The 23,856-nt window shown below is 43.8% G+C and overlaps 1 protein-coding gene across 1 annotated transcript in view; it reads left to right on the top strand.

The window, feature by feature from the left end:
- Positions 1-23,856, top strand: part of Frmd4b (FERM domain containing 4B) — a 177,105-nt gene that overhangs the window by 50,633 nt on the left and 102,616 nt on the right. The window contains exons 2-4 of the mRNA XM_051203522.1: positions 3,581-3,646; positions 4,364-4,458; positions 10,808-10,900. Coding sequence (XP_051059479.1) covers positions 3,581-3,646; positions 4,364-4,458; positions 10,808-10,900 — 254 coding nt within the window. The remainder of the gene's footprint in view (positions 1-3,580; positions 3,647-4,363; positions 4,459-10,807; positions 10,901-23,856) is intronic.

Raw genomic sequence — 23,856 nt, 5'->3', positions numbered from 1 at the left:
ATGTAGACAGACTGGCCTTGAACTCACAGAGGTCTGCCTGCTTCTGCTTCTTGAGTGCTGGGATTAAACGTATGTGCCAATGGGTACATTTTTAAAACAGAAATAAGTGTGTTTGGATTATGGGCAGTCTAGTAACTTGAAATATTATGTAAGTTGTGGTATTTTCCTTAATGGACTTGTGTGTGTGTGTGTGTGTGTTTGTGTGTGTTTTCAAGGATTGTTTTACTTTCTGTAGGACACAAATAGAGTTAGTTCTAGGGCAGTTTTGCAAAAGTAAGATAAAATTTAAACCAACACATTTCTTTATCCACCCTGCCCCCCCCTTCCCAATATTTATAACTAGAAAAATAGATGATGCTACTTTTTGTTTGTTTTGATTTTCCCCACTGTTTCTATTTGTTGCTGGGGTTTTATTTTGTTGTGTTAGGTTGTGGTTTTAGTTTAGTGTTTTGTTTTAACCATTTACCACTATGTCTATGACTTGGAGACTCGGGGCCTTGAACATGTTAGTCAAATCACTCAGCCACTGGGCTGTGCCCGATTACCTTATTCATATTTTGACTTGGTTCTTTACTTTCCTAGTCTATAAAATGAGGACATGGCCCTAATGTTACTATTTGCAGACCTTTAGGGGACAGGTGGTTGAAGCAGGTTGTCTTATATCCCAGGCTGTTCTCAAACTCTTATTGAGTCAAGGGTGACCTTGAACTTCTGATTCTCCTGCTGCTGTCTTCCCAGTGCTGAGATCCCAGTCATGTGCCACCATACCCAGTGTGTGTGGTTCTGTTAAGCAAACCCAGCGCTTCAGCTCTCTCACCTCTCAGCTGAGTCTCTAACCCCTTTAAAGGATCTCTAATGAGACCATACACATACCATGCATTGCCGAGCTCAATGACCAGAACTAACATCGCCTTCCATTTAGCCACCCTAGGTGTGTATTTGACCTTGACATTGACTAGTCTGTGGCCACAAACTAAGCAAAGCTTGTCCATGCACCTCTTATCACAGTTCTATAGTTTTTTCCTTGGCCATGTGTTTATAACTGCATGTTCTGACCCACTAAGCTAGTTCACAGATGCTTAAAACAGAGTTCAATCAAAACCGTGAGTGCATAAATGATGTCTTGTATTGCAAACTTGTTACTTATACCCACCCAGAGGTTCTGTTGCTTCATCTATTGGATATGGATAATAAGAGGAATCACGTGCGCCATTATAGCGTGAAGGTGATGTATATAAGACACCAGGGCAGTGCGTATATACAGCTGGTATTCAATAACGGAGTCTATCTTTTTCTTGAGACAGGGTCTCACTATGTTGTTCAGGCTAGTCTCAAACTCCTGCACTCTAGTGATCTGCTCATCTGTACCTAGGCGTGGCATATACCACTAAACTCATTTTTACTGATTCATTTATTCATTTTAAGCTTTTGAAGTAAGCTTTCATGTAGCTCAGGATGGTCTTGAATTCATTATGTAGCCGAGACTAATCTTGAACTCCTGATCCTCCTGCCTCCACTTCCCAAGCAGTGGGGTTGCAGGTGAGCAACATCACATCCAACTCAATTTTGCTATGAACTGGGTTCACAAATGTCTGAATTTTGTACAATAGCTGAAAGGAAAAGAATGTTTTCCACGCTTTTCAAATGTAATCCAACAATCCCACATTTGTGGCAAGAAAAAAAAAATTAGACATGCAGATTTCACTGAGTCATTGCTCATACCAGGGAGATGCTGGGACAGCCTGGATGTCTCTCAGAAGGAGACTCAGGGCATTGTTAGATAGCAATGCACGGCCCTGTGCCACAGACAGTGAAGAAAAATAAATTCCTATAGGGAATTTTCCAAGAAATATCAGTGAAAACTACAGGAGGCAAAGCCATGAGTACAGTTTAATCACACTTGAATCGAAAGTATATGTGAGCCAGGCATTGGTGGTGCATGCCTTTAATCCCAGCACTTGGGAGGCAGAGGCAGGCAGATCTCTGTGAGTTCAAGGCCATCCTAGTGTAGAGTGAGTTCAGAACAGTCTCTATAGCAATACGGAGAAATTCTGTCTTGAAAAACAAACGAAAGGAAGGAAGGAGGGAAGGAAGGACATGTGAGTGTATACACATATGCATTACATGGATGGATGGTTTCACACAGAAAATTAGTGAGTGCTTCATGTGGATAAGTCTGTGTAACATAAATATGTTTTTTGGTTGGTTGGTTGGCTTTGTTTGGTTTTGTTTGTTGTTTGTTTGTTTGAGACAGGATTTCTCTGTGTGTTCCCTGGCTATGCTAGAATTCACTTTGTACACCAGGCTGGCCTGGAACTCAGAGAACCTCCTGCCTCTACCTCTGAAGTGCAGGAATTAAAGGTATGTGCCACCACTGCCCAGCAGTAACTTAATGATATTAAATATATTTAATACAAATAAATTTATATTATATAATATTTTTAATAAAATGTAAATATAAAAATATAAGTCAAGAGCTAGGAATGCTGCTCAGTGGTGGAACATTTGCCTAACACGTGTGGGGTTCTGGGTTCAATCTCAGTACTGCACAAAGAGAGGGGAGAGAGTGTAGACAGAGGGAGCAGTGGCTTCCAAGTGTAATCCCACTGCCCAGCATGCTTAGGCCATGAAGTTTCAAGTTTGCGGCCAGCCTAGACTACACAGCAACACCTTGTCTCAGAAAGAAAAGATCTGTAATCGTTCACATTAGACATATACATAAAGGTGGCCTGCCGGATGCCCCTCAAAGGGACAGAGTGGAGACATCTACAGATGTGATGGCTTGGAGTGTGAGTTTAGCAAGGGAAGGGTCAATGTTTTACAATCAGTATTTCCCAGCGCGACAGTTTTAAATTTTTTAAAAATGCACATATTGGAAACTGCTATGTCAAACTGTCAACCGCACACCTTGACTGCTAACTGTAGATGGTGATCTATTAAAAAGGCCAAAGAGTTCAAAAGTTGAGGCCTTTGCATTTGAACTTCATCCTTGTGGTTTTCTTCCCTTGTATTATGGAAGGACCACATTTACCAGAGTACAGCCGTGATGGAAGCTGTTTCCGTCTGTGAAGTGTCATCAGGACTCAAGGGAACATAGGCTTCCTTCTGGGAGACCCGGCTTCTCTCCACATGATCTCGTGCCCTGTGTGAACTTGACCTACTCTGTTTTGTTGTTTCCCTCACACGTTAAGTAGTCTTTGCTTTTCATCTTTTTCTTCCTCTCATTCCATGAGAATGCTCCCAGGCACATCCAACCTTTTGACGTTGTGACACAATGTTGTCATCTCTAAAGTCCATATTCAAGAACTGTAGGATGTGGTTATTGAAAAAACAAATGTCATGAAGTCTTGAGTGGGGTTTTGTGTTGGGCTGCTTTCACAGCTGTCCTTGGCCTCATGTAGCACACAGACTGCAGTTTGGTCACACCTGTAAGTCTGTTGGATGTCTGCTTCTGGGAGGCCCACTAATGAGCTCCCTGGAACATGACACATATAGACGATTAAGTGAGTCTGCAGTTTGCTGGCAGACTGGGCTCTGACATATCTCTCCATTTTTTTTTTTTTTTTTTTTGTCCCCACAGATGACAGAAGGCAGGCACTGCCAGGTTCACTTGCTGGATGACAGGAGACTGGAGCTGCTGGTTCAGGTAGGTATTGGATACTCAGGGGTAGCCCCTCCATATTGGATACTCAGGGGTAGCCCCTCCCTGCTTTCTTTTGACAGTGGTGGCCTGTGTCCAGGCTGCTCACCTAGCTGTGCCTAGAACTCAATGCTTGAGAGTGACTGGGGTGGGGGATAACTCTTTCAAAAGAACTAGAGGAATAGGACACAGCACAGTAGTTTTACCAACTTTCAATCCAGATTTCCTCCTGCTCCTCCCCTTCCTCCCCACTCCTTTCCTTCCCTGTCCCTTCTCTCCTCTATTGCTGTTTTCCTCCTCCCTTTCTTCCTAGCTTCCTTTCCTTGCCCCCTCCCCATTTCATCTCCTCCAACAGCAACATCCAAACTTCAGACCATCACCATGTACCGCTGACTGTTAGGCTCAGGGTTCAGAAGCGAGCCATTCAGGCTGCTGCCCAATGATGCCCCTGCTGCCCTGCCTGGTCCCTGCACGACCAACATCAGTCATCCATTGAATGGTCTGGCAGATTCTAAACCATATTTCTTCCCTCCAAAGTTCAGAGATAGTTCCTTTTCAAACTGGGTTCTCGGAACTTAGTGGTGATGATGGCGTAAAGAACGGTATTTGAACAAATCACACAAGCAAGCAAAGGTTGCTTTTGACGGTTAGGGCAGGGAAAGGTGATAGCAACGGGAGAGATGGGAAAGCAAATCGCTGCTAATCAGATTTGTGTTTTGACAGCCCAAGCTTTTATCAAGAGAGCTGCTGGACCTTGTGGCGTCGCATTTCAACCTGAAAGAGAAGGAGTACTTTGGAATAACGTTTATAGATGACACGTGAGTGTTGTGGTTTGTCATGTCTTTGCCTTTTGCCTTCACAACGCACATGCTGATTCCCATTGGCAGCAAGGGGGGAAGTATTTGTGTCTTATTTAGCTATAAGGATGGAAATGCTTTTCCTGCAAATGTCATAAACGAAGAGGAAAAGGAACAGGGAGCGTTTAAAAGTCTTGCAGATATCGCCAGGTGCGGTGGCAAATGCTGTCATCTCAGCACTCAGGAAATAGAGACAGGAGGAAGGATGCAAGTTCTAGGCAAGCCAGGTCTGAGAAGCATGATAATGAATAACAAAAACAAAAAAGCCATGAAATGTGTGTTAATGAGTTTGAGTCTATGTTACTGGTCTTTGAATGTGTGGTAATGCTCCTCAATTCACTCACATGTCAGTGATGAAAACAATAGGTTGTTCTTCACGTGATCATGAAACTAATTTAATGTTTTGGTGTTAATGGTAAGAAACGTTAAAGCCCAATTTGTGACTCGCCTTAAGAATAAATTCAGTTGAATGTAGAATTAATTTTTACCACAGTCTGTCTCCTTCACATTGTCCTGGAAGTTGTTTATTAGTTTTCCATCTATTTCAATTCTTTCCATTAACATGTTGGAGTGTCTGTCCCTATCTGTCTGTTTTACATCAACCTGATTTGTCTATAGTATATGTGGTCTGCTATGTTATGAGAGGAATCCTTCCCTTTTCTGAAGATATTTTCCAAATATTTCCTTAAATACTAAAGTCCAAGAAAATGTGTTCCAGACACACAATATGCTGGCCAACCACCACGTTCTTTCCATGACTCTCTCTGTGTAAGTGATTTTCAGTTGTTCTGTGAAACCAGGAGGAGAACAGCCTCAAGAACAGCATAGTTTGTTTTTAACACCCGCTAATGATTTCTCACCCAGGGCCTCCATGAAACCTAAACAAAACCCTCAACTCAGGCTGCTAAAACCCAGATACTTGCTTAGAGATGTACAACCTCCCTGCGCCCCCCTACCCGCAAACCTTATAGTAAACTCAGAAAGTTTTCTGAAGATGTTCACCCAAAGCAGGAGGGAAAAGCAGTGGCCATAACCCTCATCCTCTGATCACCCAATAGCTGGTGGAGAGGCACTTGGTCATCTGCCCTCTGCTGGATAAAATAGGAAATGTGCGTGTCCGTTTTTCACATGTACTAGCCAGAAAGCCATAGCAGTCCACATGAATCCGTGATTAAACAGCCACACACCTGTAGGCAGAATCTGTATATGCATGAAAGTATGTAAGACCTATGGGCATAAATACATCATAACTGGATTTGCTGTGGACTGTAATTGCTGTGGACACTATCATTTAGAAGGAGATCATATCAAGTTGAAGCTAAAAGCCTGAAGATTAGAATAATATGTCTATTTGTTTAACAAATGTTTCCTGAGTGTCCCATGTAAGAAACTGGGCGTGGTCGCATGCATCTGTGCAAGGAAGAGGAAGCAGATGGCGGGGTGGAGGGGGCGTGGGGTGGGAAGGGGGGAGCAGCTGACTGGCTGCCAGCCTAACTCCTGATGTGATAACAAACCCTGCCACGTGGAATAAAACAAAGAGTTATAGAGCAAGGCGTCCACTGCTCTCTTCTGGCCTCTGCATATGCATATAGGAACATACCACAAACATGTACATCACACTCACAGAAAGAGAGGTGGAGCAGTTTGAATGACTTCTTTGGAGAACTTGGGCCACCCTTGTCTCTCCTGGGATTCGTGACCTCCCTTCCAATATACTCTTGGGCCACAGAGGTCAAACCTTTCAGCCTTCCCAGGAACCCTGTGTGCCCCTACTCCCCTGCAGGTAGCAGACAACACCTAACGTCTGAATCACAGCCGGCTCAGAAGGTGTCTCCTGGCTGTGTCTGTGTTTATTTTAGGGAGTATAAGTTTGTCTTTTCTGGGAGATGGAAGGTCTTGGTCATTTTCACCTTCCCCAGGAAAAGGCCAGGAAATATGTTTATGTCTAAGGGTGTCTCCTTGGAAAACCTTGGTCAGAAACCTAGTCCTTTGTCTGGTAAATATTTTTGGAAGGTTTCCCCGCCCCCACCCCCAGCACTCCCTTTCTGTCCACCCCCATGAAACCACCAAGTCCATCCCTCCCAGGGCCCTGGCCTGAGTTGTATTTTCCAGTCCCAGTGCCACATCAGCCTCGAGACTGTGTGGAGCTCAACAGAGGAAGGCAAAGCTGAAAGGGACAGCGTCAATGCAACTTGCAACCATTCTTACCTCAGCTCTTGGGGTCAGCAGAGAAATGAGAAGGCAGACCACGGTTACGTAACCTACGAGGCAGCAATGCTGACCAAGTAAAGAAACCGCCTGACAGAGAAGGATGGAATCCCTGAGGTTGCCCTTGCTGAAGCTTCCCAGTTCCGTGTGCAGGGTGGTCTTCCACCCCTAGAGGGCAGTGTCAGCCCTCCTTTGCCACAATGGCCTCGTCTCTCACCATCCCTTCACCCACTTTGAAAAACTTGGCTGAGTGACCTTTGTTGATGAAGAAATAACAAACAGGCTTTGCAATACGACAATAGCTTTGGACCCCTGTCCTTTCTGGTGGACCTGAAACAATGGGGCTTCCAGCATATAGTCTGGACCAAAGAGAAAATGTAGCCTGTGAGTGCTTGTCTTTGATTTTTTTGTTTTGTTTTATTGTTGTTGTTTGTTTTAAATAAGTAGATCTCATCATTATTGATGAAGAAAAAATATTAAGTGAGCTGTATTATATCCTAGTATTTAGATATAGGTAACTTTTTTCTTACTTTTGAGAACTTTCATTCTGTTGACAGGACCATCAATAGACTTTTAAACCCTAATTTTAAAAAGCAACTTCTATATTAGTGACACATGCCTATAATCTCATCTCTCCAGAAGCTGATGCAGGAGGATCATGAAATGGAGGCTGGCATGAACTACATGTAGAGTTCAAGGTCAGTTTTCATAACACAGGGAGGCCAGTCTCAATTATAAACAACAGAAATATGGCTCCTAGGGCCTGAGAAAGAGCTTTAAGTTAGAGCTCTTGCCTAGTGTGCACAAAGATTCAATTCCCCATATAAGAAAAAATTTGAATCTTTAATATATACTTTCATGCTTTAGAAGTATCCTTACTATTACATATACATGAATATTTACCATTACATATATATAAATTAGAGTATTTGTCATGACTAAGGCTAATCTTTTTTGTTGCCTCCCTACTCTGTCTATAGTTTCTTCCAAAGAGGTAGCCAACATCCACAGCTTTTTCTGTCCCTCTCCAGAATTCTGTATTGAAGTGTTCCTCCGTGTTTAATAGTCTTGAGCCTGTTTTGGCAGCATTTAATCTCATTGGAATGTGCGGGGTATGTGATGCTTGCTCCACTTGCTTCATTCATCCTTACACAGGATTTCATGCAAGTTCACATAAAACATGTCACACATTTTCGATTGTGCCACATCTTCTCTTTAACGAAAGAATGGAGGACATAGCCACTTGTGATAGTGTGTCACCGCTCAGGAGGATTGAAGGGCAAGGCCAGCCTGGCTGCAAAGGCAGACCCTCTCCCAAAGAAAAGAATGAGAAAGAGAAAGGAAGGAAGAGGAAATGAAAAGGAAGAGGGAGGAGGAGGAACGGAGAAGGAAAAGGATTCAGCGTTGGTCTAGTCTGCCCTAAGAACCTCGATAGACTTCAAATGGAAATGCTACTATCTTAACACTATTTAACAGCTTTGACGTCCAAGTATCTGTAAATCTGTAAATAAGTGTCACATAAAACATGACAAAATATAATGCAAGAAGCAAGAATCCTTTAATCTCAGCCTTCAATTGTTTTTTGTTGTTGGTTTGGTTTGGTTTTTTGTTTTGTTTTTTGTTTTATTTTGTTTTGTTTTTTTGGTTTTTTTTTTTTAACAAAATCACAAAATCATGAATTCTAACAAGTTCCCCAGTGTTCCACCAAGGAACTAACTCTTGGGGCAGTTCCCAGCATCCTTAGCTTGTAAAACCATATATACAGACCCAAGCCCAGAGCCCTGGATTCAAATCCCAGACCTCCTATCTTCCTTGTATAAATCTAACACTGATAGATAAAAGATTTCCAACTTGGCTGATGTATGTGAGGGGGGCACAGTAAAGAAACCACTGAAATGGCCACTCCATGGTATGGAGTAAGAGGAAGAAAATATCTAGAGGCATCTGGAAGAGTCCAGAGCAGAAAGAAAAAGAGTAGACTGGACATGGCTAGGATTATCTATTAGTCAAGGGGGACAGTGGGAGAGACCAAGGGGACAGACCATGTGGGTTATAAGGACAGTGGCTGTGGGGAGGGAAGGGCCAGAAGCTAGCTGGCATGGACTTTGAAATGTATAACAGGGACCTGTGAGTAGGGGCTGAGGGACTTGGAGGCCAGCATGGGCTTTGATGTGTGACCACAGATGCATCCATGGAGAGCCTTGTCCCTTCCGCCAGAAGCCAGGGGAATGACTACCTTGGGGATGGGAGAGAGTTGTTTCAGAAACTCCCAAATCATGCTGCCTTTTATATGACCTGACTGCCAGAGATCCTTCTATAGTCCAGCTAGAGTTCATGGACTACTTGGGACCCAAGAGTTGACAAAAAGCATTTACTCAATAAAGAGAAGCTGTTATCATTTATACTGTTACTATTTTTACCCATTTTTCCTATCTGCTTTGTTTCTAATTTTTAAAGAATAGTGTGTGCATGTCTACCATGTGCATAGAGTGTCCATGGAGGACAGAAAAGGCACTGACATCACCGGGACTGGAGTTACAAATGAGCCACCATGAGGGTCCTGGGAACTGAACCCCAGGTCCTCCGCAAGAGCAGCCAGTGTATTATTCTGCTGAGCAATCTCTCCCTTTTCTATCTACTTATTGAATGGCAGTTTGGAATTTCCTGAGTTTGTCTTTTAATTATTTACTCAAGGACCAAAATAGGCTGGAAAATGCTTTCTAGCTCGTAACAGATTTTGCTGGAATTCAGCATCCCCTTCCCACTGCCAGAAGCAGGCTCTGAAACTGGGGTTAGTGTAACCACATTTAGGCAGGCTCTACGATGGATGGGCTGCTTGAAGAGCCTTGGAAATCCAGTAAACAATCCACAGAGCATCAAGCCATAGAGGTCAAGGTCTTGAGAGGACTGTTTATAGCTGTGAGCGGATGAGGCTCTGAAGTAGATCAATATTTAAACATCTGTAAGTCACGTGTCCACAGAAATAGCTACAGAGAGTGCCAACCTGTATCTGCATCGAAAACTGCAGTGTCGTATGTGACTGGAAACTTCCACTTTCTTAACTAAAGTATGTCTAATTTAACCTTTCACATAAGTTTAAAGATTAATTTAGTGTTGTTCAGTGTCTTGGTCTCCCAAAGCATTAGCCTCAGTTTTTCCTTAAATATGGATTTCCACTGATCTTAAAAATTTGACAAGCTAGGCATGGTAGAGCAAACTTGGGCCATAGCAAGGCTCTATTTCCATAAACAAAAGGCAGTATAGATAATATATTGTACTTACTGTTATTCTCTTTATTAAAATTTTAAATTTATTTATTTATTTAATTTGAGACAAGATCTCACTCAATGCCTAGCTGGCTCAGACTTATATAGACCAAGCTAGCCTCAAATTCACAGCGATCCACTTGCCTCCACCCCACCCCCATCCCCAGGGCTTAGATTAAAGGTATCAACATGCCCAGGGAATCTTTCTTTCTTCCTTTCTTTCTTCCTCCCTTTCTTCCTTCCTTCCTTTATTTCTTTTTTTAATTTAAAGGGGTGGTTGGTTGGTTGGTTGGTTGGTTGGTTGGTTGGTTGGTTGGTTGGTTGGTTGGTTGGTTTTTCAAGACAGTGTTTCTCTGTGTAACAGCTCTGGCTGTCCTGGAACTTGCTTTGTAGACCAGGCAGGCCTCAAACTCAGAGATCTTCCTGCCTCTTTGCCCCCCCAAGTGTTAATTTAAGATTTGAATCTAGGAAATAGTAACAAGCAATTTTGCAAGCAGTCTCTCCATCTTGTTTTATGACTGCACTGTATTTCACTGTACAGACTTTGACCATTACTTTAACAATACCTTATGAATATTTGGGTTATTTCCAGACTTTTGGCTATCCAAATGAGTGATTTTTATATACAGGTCATTTTTCAAATGTGCAAGTTCCTCTTAACAAACCCCTCCAGTTAGAAATGCTAGCTCAGAAGTAGAGTTTTCAGAAATTGCTGAGGTGGTCTGTGGTATCCCTGCCTGGTATATGAGCATGACTGTTTCCAGGCAACTTTATCAGCATTGTGTGTTTGTGTTGCTGAACTTTCCATGAGACCTTTGCTTTGCTTCTTCTCACAGGGGTCAAGAGAACTGGCTGCAGCTGGATCACAGAGTTTTGGAGCATGATTTGCCTAAGAAGCCTGGTCCAGCTATTCTGTACTTCGCTGTCAGGTACGTGTGGGTACAGGAGGCATTCACCTCCTTTTTGTTTTTATTTTTCATCATTTCTAGTCATCAGAAATAGTGAATTGAAAAAAAAAAAAAAACAAAAGGCCCCATGAGAATATGACCATAGGAATTGTCTACTGTCTTGGTCTCAGTTACCATAGATACTATGTAGAGTTGCTTTCATTGAAGATAAAGGAATCATCTTGCCTTATTCCTCAAAGATTCTTAGATCAAATGTAAGGCTGAAAAATGTGAGAGATGTATTTTAATGTTTAAGCCTGTTTTTCTTTTTTTTTATGATTCAACAAACTGTTAGGATTCTTCGAATCTGAAATCTGACAAGCATTTACTGTTACACTTTATGTTGGGATAATGTGTACTAGCGGTGTGGAAACAATTCAGTTTTATACAATTCCATCTCATAATTGAAATACAATGCAAAACAAATGTCCAGAGAAAGAATTCTCCTAACAGCTCAGAGATGTGATCTGTTTCATGCAGGAACAGACAAGGGTAACTCCCACAGCCTGTGCCATGTTCTGTGAGCTCTGTTTGGGCAAGTCCCTTAACAAGGGACTATAGCAGATACATTGAATTAAATCAGGGATTTCTCAGAGCTGGCCCAGGAAAACATTTTAGCCTTAACTGCTACCAATCTAAGGGAAGAAAAATGTTTGAAGACTAACCTTCTCGCCTTTTCCATAGCTTAAGACACAAAACATTACCAGTGGAGTCCAGAGTTCCTTACGTGGTAGCCCTGCCCCGACCTGAAAGCTAATGAACAGCTTCACAACAAATTTGTATTGTGGGTAGACTTCTCAAAATCAAATTTATTTGCATAAAGCTGATTCAGATGCTTTAGTCAGGAGCGGCACTTGCTGTCAAGTGTGACAGCCTGGGTTTGATGCCTGAAACCACCCCGGTAGAAGAAAAAAAACCAGCTCCAACAGCTGTCTCCCCACATCCACATGCACGCACACACAAAATAAAGCATAAAAATCATTTTAAGCTAATTTAACCAGAAGAATAGTCTAAGATCAAGTTTAATTTTAATGATACATCTCATTTTATACCATGACATTGGGGGCCCCACCCTGCAACACGAATATTAAAAACCCAGAGACGGGTGTTAAGGAGTTCAAGTTGAAGATCAGAAAAGCAAAACAGCCAACCACTAGCTCTTACCCCTACCTCAGACTAAAAGGGTGACTTTGGATCCACAAATCCTCATCATGGCTGGAGACTAATTGCCCTCCTGTCCTCATGGTGGCTGGAGACCAATTGCCAGCCCTGAGATGTTGCTCCTGTCTTATATACCTTTTTAGTGCAGGGAGTAAAGGCATGTGATCGGTTATTCTTTTAGACTGATTCACTCTCATGTAGCCCTGGGTGGCCTTGAACTCAGAGATCCATCTGCCTCTGGCTCCTGAGTCCTGGGATTAAAGGTGTGTGCCACCACTGCCTTGCCTCTATAGCTAACTAGTGTGGCTGGCTTTGCAGTCTGATCTTCAAGCAAGTTTTATTAGATCACACACAATATATCACCACACTACCCCCACCCCTCCTCTAGCCTAGCTCCTTCCCCTCCTTCTCCCTTCTTTTTCTCACCCTACTCCTCCTTCTCCTCCCCCTCCCATCTTTCCCTCCTTTTCCTGCCCCTTCCTATAATGTTAAGGCAAAGTAAGGCATGATGAAATTTTATAGGCACTATTGTTTCTTTACTTGGTCTGCTCCAGAAAATTCAGATGCACAGAAATACTGTGTCTTACCCCTTTCTAAAATTGGGATCTTTATATGAATTAACTACAGAGAGTGGTTGAGCCTTAGCTTGCATGTGGTGTGTTCACAGCCCCGGCGTAGGAGGGGGGAGTCTTGTTCTTGTTGGTGTTCGTTCTCTGGGGGCTGGAGAGATTGCTCAGTAGTGAAGAGCTCCATGGGCACCAGGCAGAGCCTCATGTGCAGGCAAAACCCATAAAACTAAATTTTTGATTCTGAGATCCACATTGAATTCTTTTAATGGTGCTGGGGATTGAATCCAGGGTCTTGCCCATGCTAGGTCTATGCTCCACCACTGAGCTTGTGTCCCCAAGCCCTCAGAACATTTATTAATGCCAGAGAAGGAGGGCACGTACATGACTTGTGTAAGTGTGAATCATAGCATAGAGAAGTGCCCAAGTGCCATCAAGAAAACCTGGAGTTTACAGAAACACAACGATGAAGGTTCATGTGCCCAGAAACAGGAAAGGGGGAATAGCCAAAAGGAAGGAGAATGCTGCCTGTTAGTGGTTGAGCAGGAGTCAGATTAGCAAAGAGAAAGTGGCTCGATGCAAATGAGGTTCCTGTCCATAAGGAATGAAGTTATCACTGTGACCATTTCAAACTCAGACAATGCAGAATGAGAAGTTCCTCTCCACCAACCTCAACCTCCACCTCCTTTCAGTTTCCCCCCTTAGAGGAAAACTGGGTGGGTTGCTTCATGGCTTACAGTTTGTATCTTACTAAGGATAGAAAGTTCTGTTTTCTTTGCCCTTACATACTTCAGCTGTCCTGCCTCCTGTAAGCACGTGGGCTGCTCCTGGCTGTGTTAGAATCTGGACACCATTGGCATCTTTCCTTCCGCATTAATCTTTGAGTGCACATGCCATTTTTCTGCTGTGTCTTTGGAGAATCTTAACAAGTGTCGTTTATTTGGTGACCACATTTGTGTGCCTGTTCTTTGACAGCTGCTGTGGTCTAACGTGTGTCTGAAAATTCCAGAGCACAAACCCTGCCTCCCATTCCTGGCCATCTTTCACAAGGCCATGTTATCTTTTCCAGCAGGTTCCTGGGATTCCACAGCAGTTGCTGGCTTGTTCCTGGGACTTCAGACCCTACTTAGCACGTTATCTCAAATGTCCTGTAACCACTTGGTGTTAACTTTCTCCTCTCTGCAAATATATTTGAAACCCTTATCACGACTTTAATGATTCATGTAATTCATTCTCCCAACAGGATAGTGATATCATCATAGCCTTTATTATTCCAATTAAGCAGTTGTTGTTACTATGGTTAAACAAATGGTAATGCAGGATAGAACTCTCTGAACTCTGGATGGACTTCACTGAGGTCACAGAGTGGGGAAGGATCCTATTGCAGAGATAGCTACAGAATGACCTTTGTCACATACACCTATCTGAGGGTCTCATACCTCCAATTAGAGAATACAGAATTGTTGGTGACATTTCTATCTGAGGAAAGAACCCATTGGGTTGCCTGTGTTGACTAGAGAATGCAACCAGAGAACACAAACTAGAATTTTAAAAAATTATAAAAAAGCCTAGATATGATGATGCTCACTTGTAATCCCAGCTCCAATGAGGACAAAACAGGTGGAGCTTGCCAGGCAGCCTAGCCTGCTTAGTGAGCCCCAGGTAGTAAGAGAGAGACTCCTTATGGGCACTGAATAGATGGGAGACATCACACACACACAGAGAGAGGGGGGGAGGGAGAGAGGAGAGAGAGAGAGAGAGATGCACATCCCTCACACTCACACAAATGCAACCAAAGGTATTATTTGTTTGCTTTTATCTTTGGACACTACAAATGTACCACAGGTAATGTGCTGTGTTACAAATATAAGGGACCCCTCATGCATGGATACTAGGTGATGTTCTCAGGACAGGGGCTCCGCATGTGTGGATATCAGGTGGTGTGCTGGGGTACAGAGTACAGGGACCCTTCATACATGGACACACATCAGTAACATACTGGGATACAGAACACAGGGGCCCCTCGTACATGGACATCAGGTGATGTTCTAGTATACAGAGTACAAGGACCCTTCAAACATGAACATCTAGATGTTAAGTTAGCACACAATCAGAAAGGAACCCCTCCAGTGGCCACCCATTGCCAGGATGCATAGCACTGTTATTCTTAATATAAACAATTTGAAATTGCTGCTGATACTAGAGATAGGGCGAACAAGTTCTGGCATCTCACAGCAATGCTGTAAGGAGGAGGTGAGTTTCCGTTCTTCCAGAGGGAGACCTGAGACCCAGTGTAATCGTATTGGGAAAATTGTCAAACTATGCACTAGCTCTCCTCTTTAGAACCGAAGCCTCCACCTCACTCAGAGTCCTGGCCCCTCTCTCGGTTCTCCCCCTGTGAATCACAACTTCAATAAGTCACTGTTATCAGGGATGTCCTCATCTGCCTTGTCTCCCGGGCACCTGTGTGTATTTATGATGGATGCTAATAGACCCTTGAGGGAAGCTCAGGATCTCTGTTAAGTTGGTACATTTAGGAAATATTTAAGGGCCTGAGGAACCATCTGGAAGGAACTACACCGAGCCTCAAAGAAACATTTCCCCTTCCCTTCTTTTCCGTCATCATTTATTGTTTCTGTTTGGGAAAGACAACTGTGCATGTGCAGACATCTCTACCCATCTCTACCATCCTCATCTGAAATTGAACAGCCATTGCTTAGTCTACCGCTGTGCCCATTCCTCTGATAGTTACTGAGTCCTATGCTGGTGCTGATGTTGCAATGATAAATGATAGTGATAAAGGCCTGCTGTCCCAGCCCTTGCGAGGACATTGACACTAAAGAAGTGAATGTGTAGGGCATCTTATAGAAGAGATTCTGGGCAAAGAAAATGCCTTCAGGAAGGAGAACAGGAAGTATTATGAAAGCCAGGGCTGCTGTGTTAATCTGGATGATCCAAGACTTCTTACCACAGAAGTTGTTATCAGCAAAGACCTGGAGATGAGGCAAGGGGGTATCAGCTCTCTGGAGAGGTTCATGCCAGGCCAGGAGACGAGTTAGTAAGCAGGCGGGGCAGTGGGAGCAAGCCTGGTAGGGATCTGTGTGTTTGGAGAGAACCTAAAGGAGGGAGTAGGATAGCTGGCAGCTTGGAGTCAAGGGCAAAGCACTGGGCTTGCAGAGCTTCACAATCACATCGTCTCTATGACACACTCCCTGGGCTTCGGTGTTGAGTGTAATGGGTTGGGGGGCTGAGGTAGGCAGGAGTTGCAAAGATCCAGGACAGAAGTGAAAAACGGGAGGGGACTGCTGTATCCCATGCTCCAGTGACTTGGAGATGACGAAGGACACCTTCAACAAGGTCTTGTGAGAATACAAGAGAAAGCAGAAGATATAAGCTGACTTTACAAAACCTTATGCAAATATGAAAAGGTATCTTTTTTTTAGTTTTATGGTTTATGCAAAAAAGAAAGAAAGAATGAAAAGAAACACTATGTGCTTTCTCTGAGAAGTTCCCTCTGTCCTGTAAAATAACAAGCCCTGTATTGGCAATGGACTAAACGTTGGGCATGAGTTGTCACATTTACTCCGGAGCTGGGCATGGCAGTCCTACCAATGGGAAAGTAAATCATTCTCTGACTTGTCCCCTGATGCAGGAAGCAGCTCTGACACAGGGTACTTCCCCGTAGAGGGGGAAAGACTCAAAGGAGAAGCACACAGCGTTTTCCTTATGAATTCAACATTAAACATCTGCACCTCCCATTTACACAACCTCCAAGATATACATGAAATGTTTGCATAAGGGTCATCAAGATTGTTCAATGGGCAAAGGTGCCTGCTGCCAAGCCTGAGTTCAACCCCAAGGGTCCGGGTGGTCGGTGGAGAGCATGAACATTCACAAATTATCCTCTAGCATATGTGTGCATGTGTACAAAAAACTAAACAAATAGGTTTTTGAAATTTTGAAATAAAATTTGAAAAAATATGCATATGACCCATTTGTGAATGGGCCGCTATAATTTATGAATGTGAGCCATCTCCCATGTGAGTGCAAACTCCCTCAGACTTCTGGGGATTTCTCCTCCCAGATGGGGGTAGCTATTTTACAGCTGTAAATTGTCTTTGGCAAACATGTGCCTTTTTGATAATGCAGCCCAGATGTGAACATTTGAAAAGCTGATAGTGAGTGAGCTATTACAAGTTTGATTTAAACAGGAGTGCAGGGACTTGCCTGACCTCTCTGGAAAGGCTCCCAACCCCTCTGAGGAGGGAGCAGGGCTGGCTCAGGTTGGTACCACCCTGTTCCATCCACTGAGACCTCAGTGCCTTTCACAAGCTTTATCCCCTGGATAGATAGCTCTTAGGTTCTCCATTCCTGTGGGGGGGGTGTGTGTGTGTGTGTGTGTGTGTGTGGTGGGTGGGTGTGGGTGTGGGTGTGTGTATATGTGTTTATGTGTGTGTATGTGTGTATATGTGTGTGTATGTGTGTGTGTGTGTATGTGTATGTGTGTCTGTGTGTGTGTATGAGTGTATGTGTGTGTGTATGTGTGTGGGTGTATGTGTGGGTGTATGTGTGTATGTGTGTGTGTGTGTGTGTGTGTGTGTGTGTGTGTGTGTTGGGAGGGGATCTTTTTCTTCTCCTTTCTTTTCCTCCTCATATTTGCTCTGTCTTGGACCAGTCATGTCCTCCTTGTGGCACCCCAAAGCATTGTTGGGAGCACTCAGGACTGAGCACTCTTCAGCTTGGAGGAGAATTCTGCTGGGAAATATGAGAATATGAGGGAAAACTGCTGCCATTTTGTCTGAGTTGTTGGGAACAAGGAGCTTTGAAAGTATCCTGCATACTGTGTGCTTTGCCATAGTCCTCTGGCCTGCCCTTGGGGGAAGTTAGGCCTCTGGAATGAGACAAGCAAGGACCAGCTATGCTAGCGCACATCCTCTAATGCCAGCATTAAGAAGGCCGAAGAAAGAGGGTCGTGAGTTCAAGGCAAGCGGAGGCCACACAGCAAGACCTTGTCTCAAAACTAAAGAACAAGGAATGAGTTATACTTTATGGACCGTCATGACTACAACAGTGGGCTTTGTTATTCTGCTAAATATTTTTTAAAAAGAGCAAAACTTTATTTCTATATTTGTTATTTATTTCTATACTTCAGTGAAGAGAGATTTGTTGTTGTGGAAAGATGCTTCAAACAAATTCTAGGTGAGAAAAAAAAAAGATCACAAAATAGAATATGCAACATGAAAGCACTATGAACACTGAACACATTGAAAAACAATTTCAGGCCGGAGAGATGGCTCTTGAGTTGAGAGCACTGGTTGTTCTTTCAGACAACCCTGGTTCAATTCCCAACACCCACATGGTGTCTAACAACTGTCTGAAACTCCAGGTCTAGGGTGTCTGGCATCCTCACACAGACATGTATGCAGGCAGGACACCAATGCACATGAAATTAAAATAAATAAATCATTTAAAAGAAAAAAAAAATTTCAGAGTAGAATGACATTGGCCATGAATTGTTAACATCTCTAAGTTCTTCCTGCAATGGACAGCAGTAAATTATGTGACCAAATCTTATTCTTTAGTTCAAATGCCAAGAGTAATAAAAAGAAGCTCTTCTAGGGCTGTGACAAGATGGCATGAATTATCTCACAGTCATTGAGGAGGAGATGCATGAGAGTAACAAGGCAACACCTTTAAAGAGAAAGGTGCTTTAAAAGTCCAAAGGAGTAACAGACTCCTCCTTCCCAGCACAGCAGAGGGTGGGCAAGGATGGGAGTCTTTCTTTGGCCTGAATCCCTTCTGGGTTTGGAACATCCCAGAACCTGGAAGTAGCTATGATTCATTATTCATTTAATGTCAAGCATGACCCTGTCAGTGGCCAAACCAATTCTGAACTTCCAGGTGACGAGTGTCCATTTCCTTTTGTGAAGTTAACACCATCCTAATTCAAGTTCAAGAAAGACACAGAATCTCAATTCATTCCCAGTCCAGACTCAAGTTCCTTACAGATATTTACATTTCTGCTCCTTGATCCAATAGCAGGCTGTTTCTACCTACTGTCGCCAGTTTGTTTGTCTGTTTGTTTAAAAAATAAAAAGGTTGTGAATCATTCATGAATACCTAGTACTCTCCTCTCTCCCTCTGTCTCTCTCTCTCTCTCTCTCTCTGTCTCTCTCTCTCTGTGTGTGTGTGTGTTGTGTGTGTTTTGTGTGTTTTGTGTGTGTGTGTTTCAGGCCAATGAAGAAAGAATCCTTAGAGTGCCATAAAGAAAGGAACTAGTATTGTGAAGGGTAAGAGAAACTGTAGAATAAAAAGTTAAAACATTAGGGCCAGTGTCATGGCCGAGCAAGCAACCATGCCCTAAAGGCCTGGTGACCCGAGTTTAACCCTCAGAACCCATGTAAAAGTAGAAGGAGAGAACCAAGTCTACTTGTCCTTTCACCACCACATATGCACAGTGGTAGCCTGAGTACACTCCCCACCCCCCAACACACACACACACACACACACACACACACACACACACACACACACCCCAACTTCTCCAGTTAAATGTGTGCTCTTTCCTGCAGGGTTTCTCAAGAGCTGGTATTTGGAGGCAGATTGCCTTTGGCTGGCTGGAAAATGTGGAAAGGCATGCCTGCCTTCATCCACCGCTGCCTACACCATCCCCCCCCCACCGTCCCCCACCCCCACCTCCCACCCCAAGGTCTGATCATCAGGGCTCCTGCTCCACATCTCCCAGTCCCCCACCATGAACAAGAGGCTTTCCCACCCTTCTCATCCCTGTCCCAGCCTCTCGGCTTCGCAGCCATGTAGTTTTTGGTGCAGGGTCACCAGTGAAAGCAAAGCAGGTACAGCTAATCTAGCCCCAGGGGCTGTTAGGTCATCACGTGCTAACAGAGATGGAGGCTTGCTGAGCGTGTTAGGTATTTGTAGGTTCCAAACCACAGAGTCTGTCTCCACTGCTGAGTAGGTAAAACAGTCACTAGGTGATATATGGCCTTTCACTGTGGGAGATGTGAGACTGTCTGGCTTGGGTCTGACCCGGGGCCCCTGCTTGGGGTGGAGAGCCTTAGCATTTATCTTCCTTAGTCACCATACCCAGCTGTCCTCTCCCCATCAGACATGCCTCCCCTGCGCCTCTTCCCAGATCCTTGCAAAACCGTAGCCTCTGTTTGCCCTCGGGAGGTTGAGAGCACCCTGCTTTGAAGAGAGGAGCACTTAATAAACCGTCCCTAAGGAATGTTCACCCCTGTCCCTAGCAGGTCACAGCAAGGTCCTCACTCACACTCCTCACACAAGGTCACCAGCCCTGCTAGAGAGCTTGGACAACTCGGTTTCCTTTGAGGAGAAGAGCAAGAGGCAGGCCCCTACAGGTTCAGCTGATGTCCTGTTTGGCTCCCCTAGCCCATCTGGAAATGCAGGAAGGAGGAAGAGGAGGAAGTGCAGTTTGGGCCCTAAGCACATAGGAGAAGCAAAGAATGCTTCTCTTGGGAATTTTCCAAGACTGCTTCCCTCACAGAGACAAAAGGGAGCACACTGGACTCCCTCACTACGGCTGCGTAACTGCTGAGAGAAATCGATGCACTTGGACACCAAGATATGCATTTAAATTACAACTCAGCCTTCAGCTAGCCAAAGAGTCATGGCTGTGCTGAAGGGTCGTTCAAAGCAATAAGCAGGGATTGATCACCCCGTTCAGAATGTAGATTAGAATCTGATGAGGCTCTTCTGAGGCATGAGGTGCAGTGAATTCTGTCTGCCTGTCTGTCTTTCTGTCTTTCTGTGTGTGTGTGTGTGTGTGTGTGTGTGTGTGTGTGTGTGTATTCATATATGTAGGTGCCTGTAGATGGGTGGATACACCTGGATGTGCTTATTAATGCTTTTAATGGCTAGAAGATGTCAAGCAGTCTGCTGAGTGGGCTTATCTCCACAGCCAAAATTAAGTTCTTAACATTATCCACAGCAGCCTAGAGAAACTAGAGTGAGACATGTTGATCCGGCTCTACCTCTTGCCAGTCATCAACTCAGTATTGTTCGGAACACAAAGTGATTGAGTGATTCTTGCCCATGTTAGCCCTTTAGAAGACTGTCACTCAAGCACAGCCAAGACCTTAATAAGAAGGAGAATGTGCTCACTTGAGGAGAACCTAAGTCATGGCTGACCAGGCAGCCATTTGTTTAGTAGTATTTTCCCATCCTGTTTCACATGGAGAGCCAGCCTTAAGACAGTAAGAGGATAACCAATTTAGAATCAGCCTAGGCTACAGAGTAGTTCAGGAACAACCTAACCTACATGTTTTATGAGCTCCTGGCAGGCATTCTATGCCATATTGCATATGCCGCCTGCTATGTTTGGCCCATGTCAGATATCATGGAGGTCTGAAAGGGAAGAAAGACACTGAAAAACAGACAGACCAATGACCTGAACTCTGGAGACAGCCCTATCTATATAGGCTTTGAGACATAGACAAGTATCCACCTGGCCCCACAGCATTGCTATGATCACTATAGATAAATACCCTGATGTAAAATGGTAGCTGCCCAAATGTCACTGACTATTCAAAGGAGAACCCACCCAAACAATTCTAGTGTGGGGTCGTGGGTGTACATTTGGATGTCAGAAGACAACCTTAGTAGTGTTCCTCAGGTGATGTCCATCTTGGTTTTTGAGCCAGGGTGACAATGGCCTGGAGCTCGCTAAGTAGGCTAGGCTATCTGGCTAGCAACCTCCAGGAATACACCTGTCTGAAATAAGTGCTACCCACCCAGCTTTTTTATGTGAGTCCCAGGGCTTGAACTTGGGTCCACCTGCTTGCAGGGCAAGTACTTTACCTACTGAGCCATCTTTCCATTTGCTCTTTTTTTTCCATTCGCCATCTTGCTTCTGACTGGTAGGCCATCTCCCTGCAACTACATGGCATTAAGACGATGCTCCAGAATCCCGTATGAGTGATTAGGTGAACCATGAGGAAGTGAGAACATGTGAGGGCAGGGCAGGAAAAGTAAGGACTAGAGCTCCCTAAGCAAATTTTCTTCTCAAGGAATTATCCTTTGTCTTGTTTGTGGTTTGGCTCCAGAGAGAAGCCTGTTCAAAGAGCCTGAGTTGGTTCTGAAGCTGAACATTTAGCCTGGCCATCAGATTCACAGAATCCTGGTGAAATTCCTCACAGTGAACCCACAGAAAAGAAACGCTGTGTTTCGGGGAAAGGGTTGAAGCAATCAGTGTTGTGTCATTAGTGGGTCTAGAGAGTCATCATGCTTGAAGACCATCTGTGTGTTTCATACACCCTTTTCCCCTGAAGACATCACAAGGATCTCCTTGACAGAGTGATAGATTCAGAAAGCTGGTAACTGGATGCCTGGCAGAAGCACTAACCAGGGAAGAAAGTTGGATGCTAGTGAGAAATAGGATAGGGACTTGCTCGCTGGAAGTAGGCTCCAGTCAGGGACCCACGCATCAGAGATGACCCCAGTGTCTGATATGGAGGGATATGTTCATTTCTGGAAGAGCTACAGATCGATTTGGTGCTGGGCCACCAGCAATGTGGGTCCTTCAGTTCTCAAAGCCTGGCACAAGAACTGTTTGGGTTGATACATCCTGTGCCTGGAATGGTCTTCCTGCCGCTGTCACCTGCTGACCTCATACATTCTTTAAGACTCAGCTCAAATGCCCCCTCTCCTATGGCACCTAGGTGATGGATTTCATTTTGGCACCACACTCCCTCTTATTCATCAGCTGAGGTAATTGCATCCCTATTGTAGACTCCTGTGATATTGTGTTCATAGTGTATGCCATTGAGATGGTTACTATAGGAAAGAATTACATCACATTTGTTTGGGACATAAACTAGGAAGTCTATTCAACTCAGTTTGGATCATGGTTCCACCACTTCCTAGCTCTGTGACCAAGAGAAGAGAGTATCGCATCTCTGTTCTTCGGCCTTCTCATTTGCAGGATGGGTTCTGAATTTGCTTCCTACTGAAAAAAAGAACACTGAATATTACTGCTAGCACTTAATTAGATTCCTTGGTGGCCAACAAATGGGTTCCAATTTCGGTGAACAGAGAAAGAAAAAAATCATTGCAGGGAAATGAATCTAACAAAGCCTCAGAGGAGACAGAGTTTCGGTGGAACTCTGAAGAGCAGGAACCAGAGGTTAGTGGCTTGCATTAGGATGCTGCCAACAGGATAAGTAGGTGCCTTTACCTGTAGGTCATTCTACCAGTGTTAAATTCCACAGTGAAAGGTTTGGCCTGGGTTACATGCCTATACATTAGAGTGTTCTCCGCTATCCTCCCTTGCTCAGCCACTCGTTCATATCCAGCCAGCAGCCTTCTGGCTTTGCATATGTGATTTCCCACTGCCAATCAATGCAGTGTTATTGATTCAGACACAGAATTTAAGTCGAAAGTGATGGAGATAGAGGGGAAATCTGAATGAGAATTGGATTTTAAATAGAGTGAAAGAGTTATTATGAACTTGTTAGTGTGAAAATCCATTGCACTTATAGTTTTAGTACAGTGCTATTCTGGGGGAGGTATTCACTGAAATAGTTCAGAGTGACCATCTCCAAGCATAATAATAATAAGCACATTGCATTGTGGCTATGTATGCTGCCTTTCCTCTATGACATATGGTCTTTGAAGGAAAGCCTGTTCTTCAGTGTCTTTCTATGCGAATGGTGTGATATAGCTGAACACCTTTTGAGCCAGACTGGTCATCACCCAGTCATCGATTCTATAGACAGATCTGAACATTTGTATTTGGCATTTACTTTCTCTAATTCTCTTCAACCTAAATATAGAGATAAAACAATATGGAGAATTCTTGCACAGTGTCTGGCTCATAGAGGGCTCTAGATAGATGGTTGCTATTGTCATTAACAATACTGTTTTTATTGTCCCTAATTCCCCTATCATCTTTCTTGATGTCTGGTGCCAATCCGGTATTCAATGTTTGATAAATGAATAATATAGTTATTATTAGTTTGATTGACTGATGACCTGTTGACAATGCATTCATTGTCCATTCCTGTTCTCTCCACAATTTAAAAAATTAAATTTTTGGACAGCAGATAGCTATTGAATACAGAGTGGGAGTTTAAAAGGTAAAGGGGGAAATAGAAACATAGAATTTTGGGGTGGAAAACAGGCTTGGGGTTCTATCGGTATGACCTAGGGACTCAGGACTAGGAAATCCCTGCC

This window comes from Phodopus roborovskii, unplaced genomic scaffold (genome assembly GCF_943737965.1).
Source record: "Phodopus roborovskii unplaced genomic scaffold, PHOROB, whole genome shotgun sequence".
Classification (NCBI taxonomy): Eukaryota; Metazoa; Chordata; class Mammalia; order Rodentia; family Cricetidae; genus Phodopus; species Phodopus roborovskii.
The sequence above is the reverse complement of the archived record's forward strand: the minus strand, read 5'-3'. Positions and strand labels throughout refer to the sequence as shown.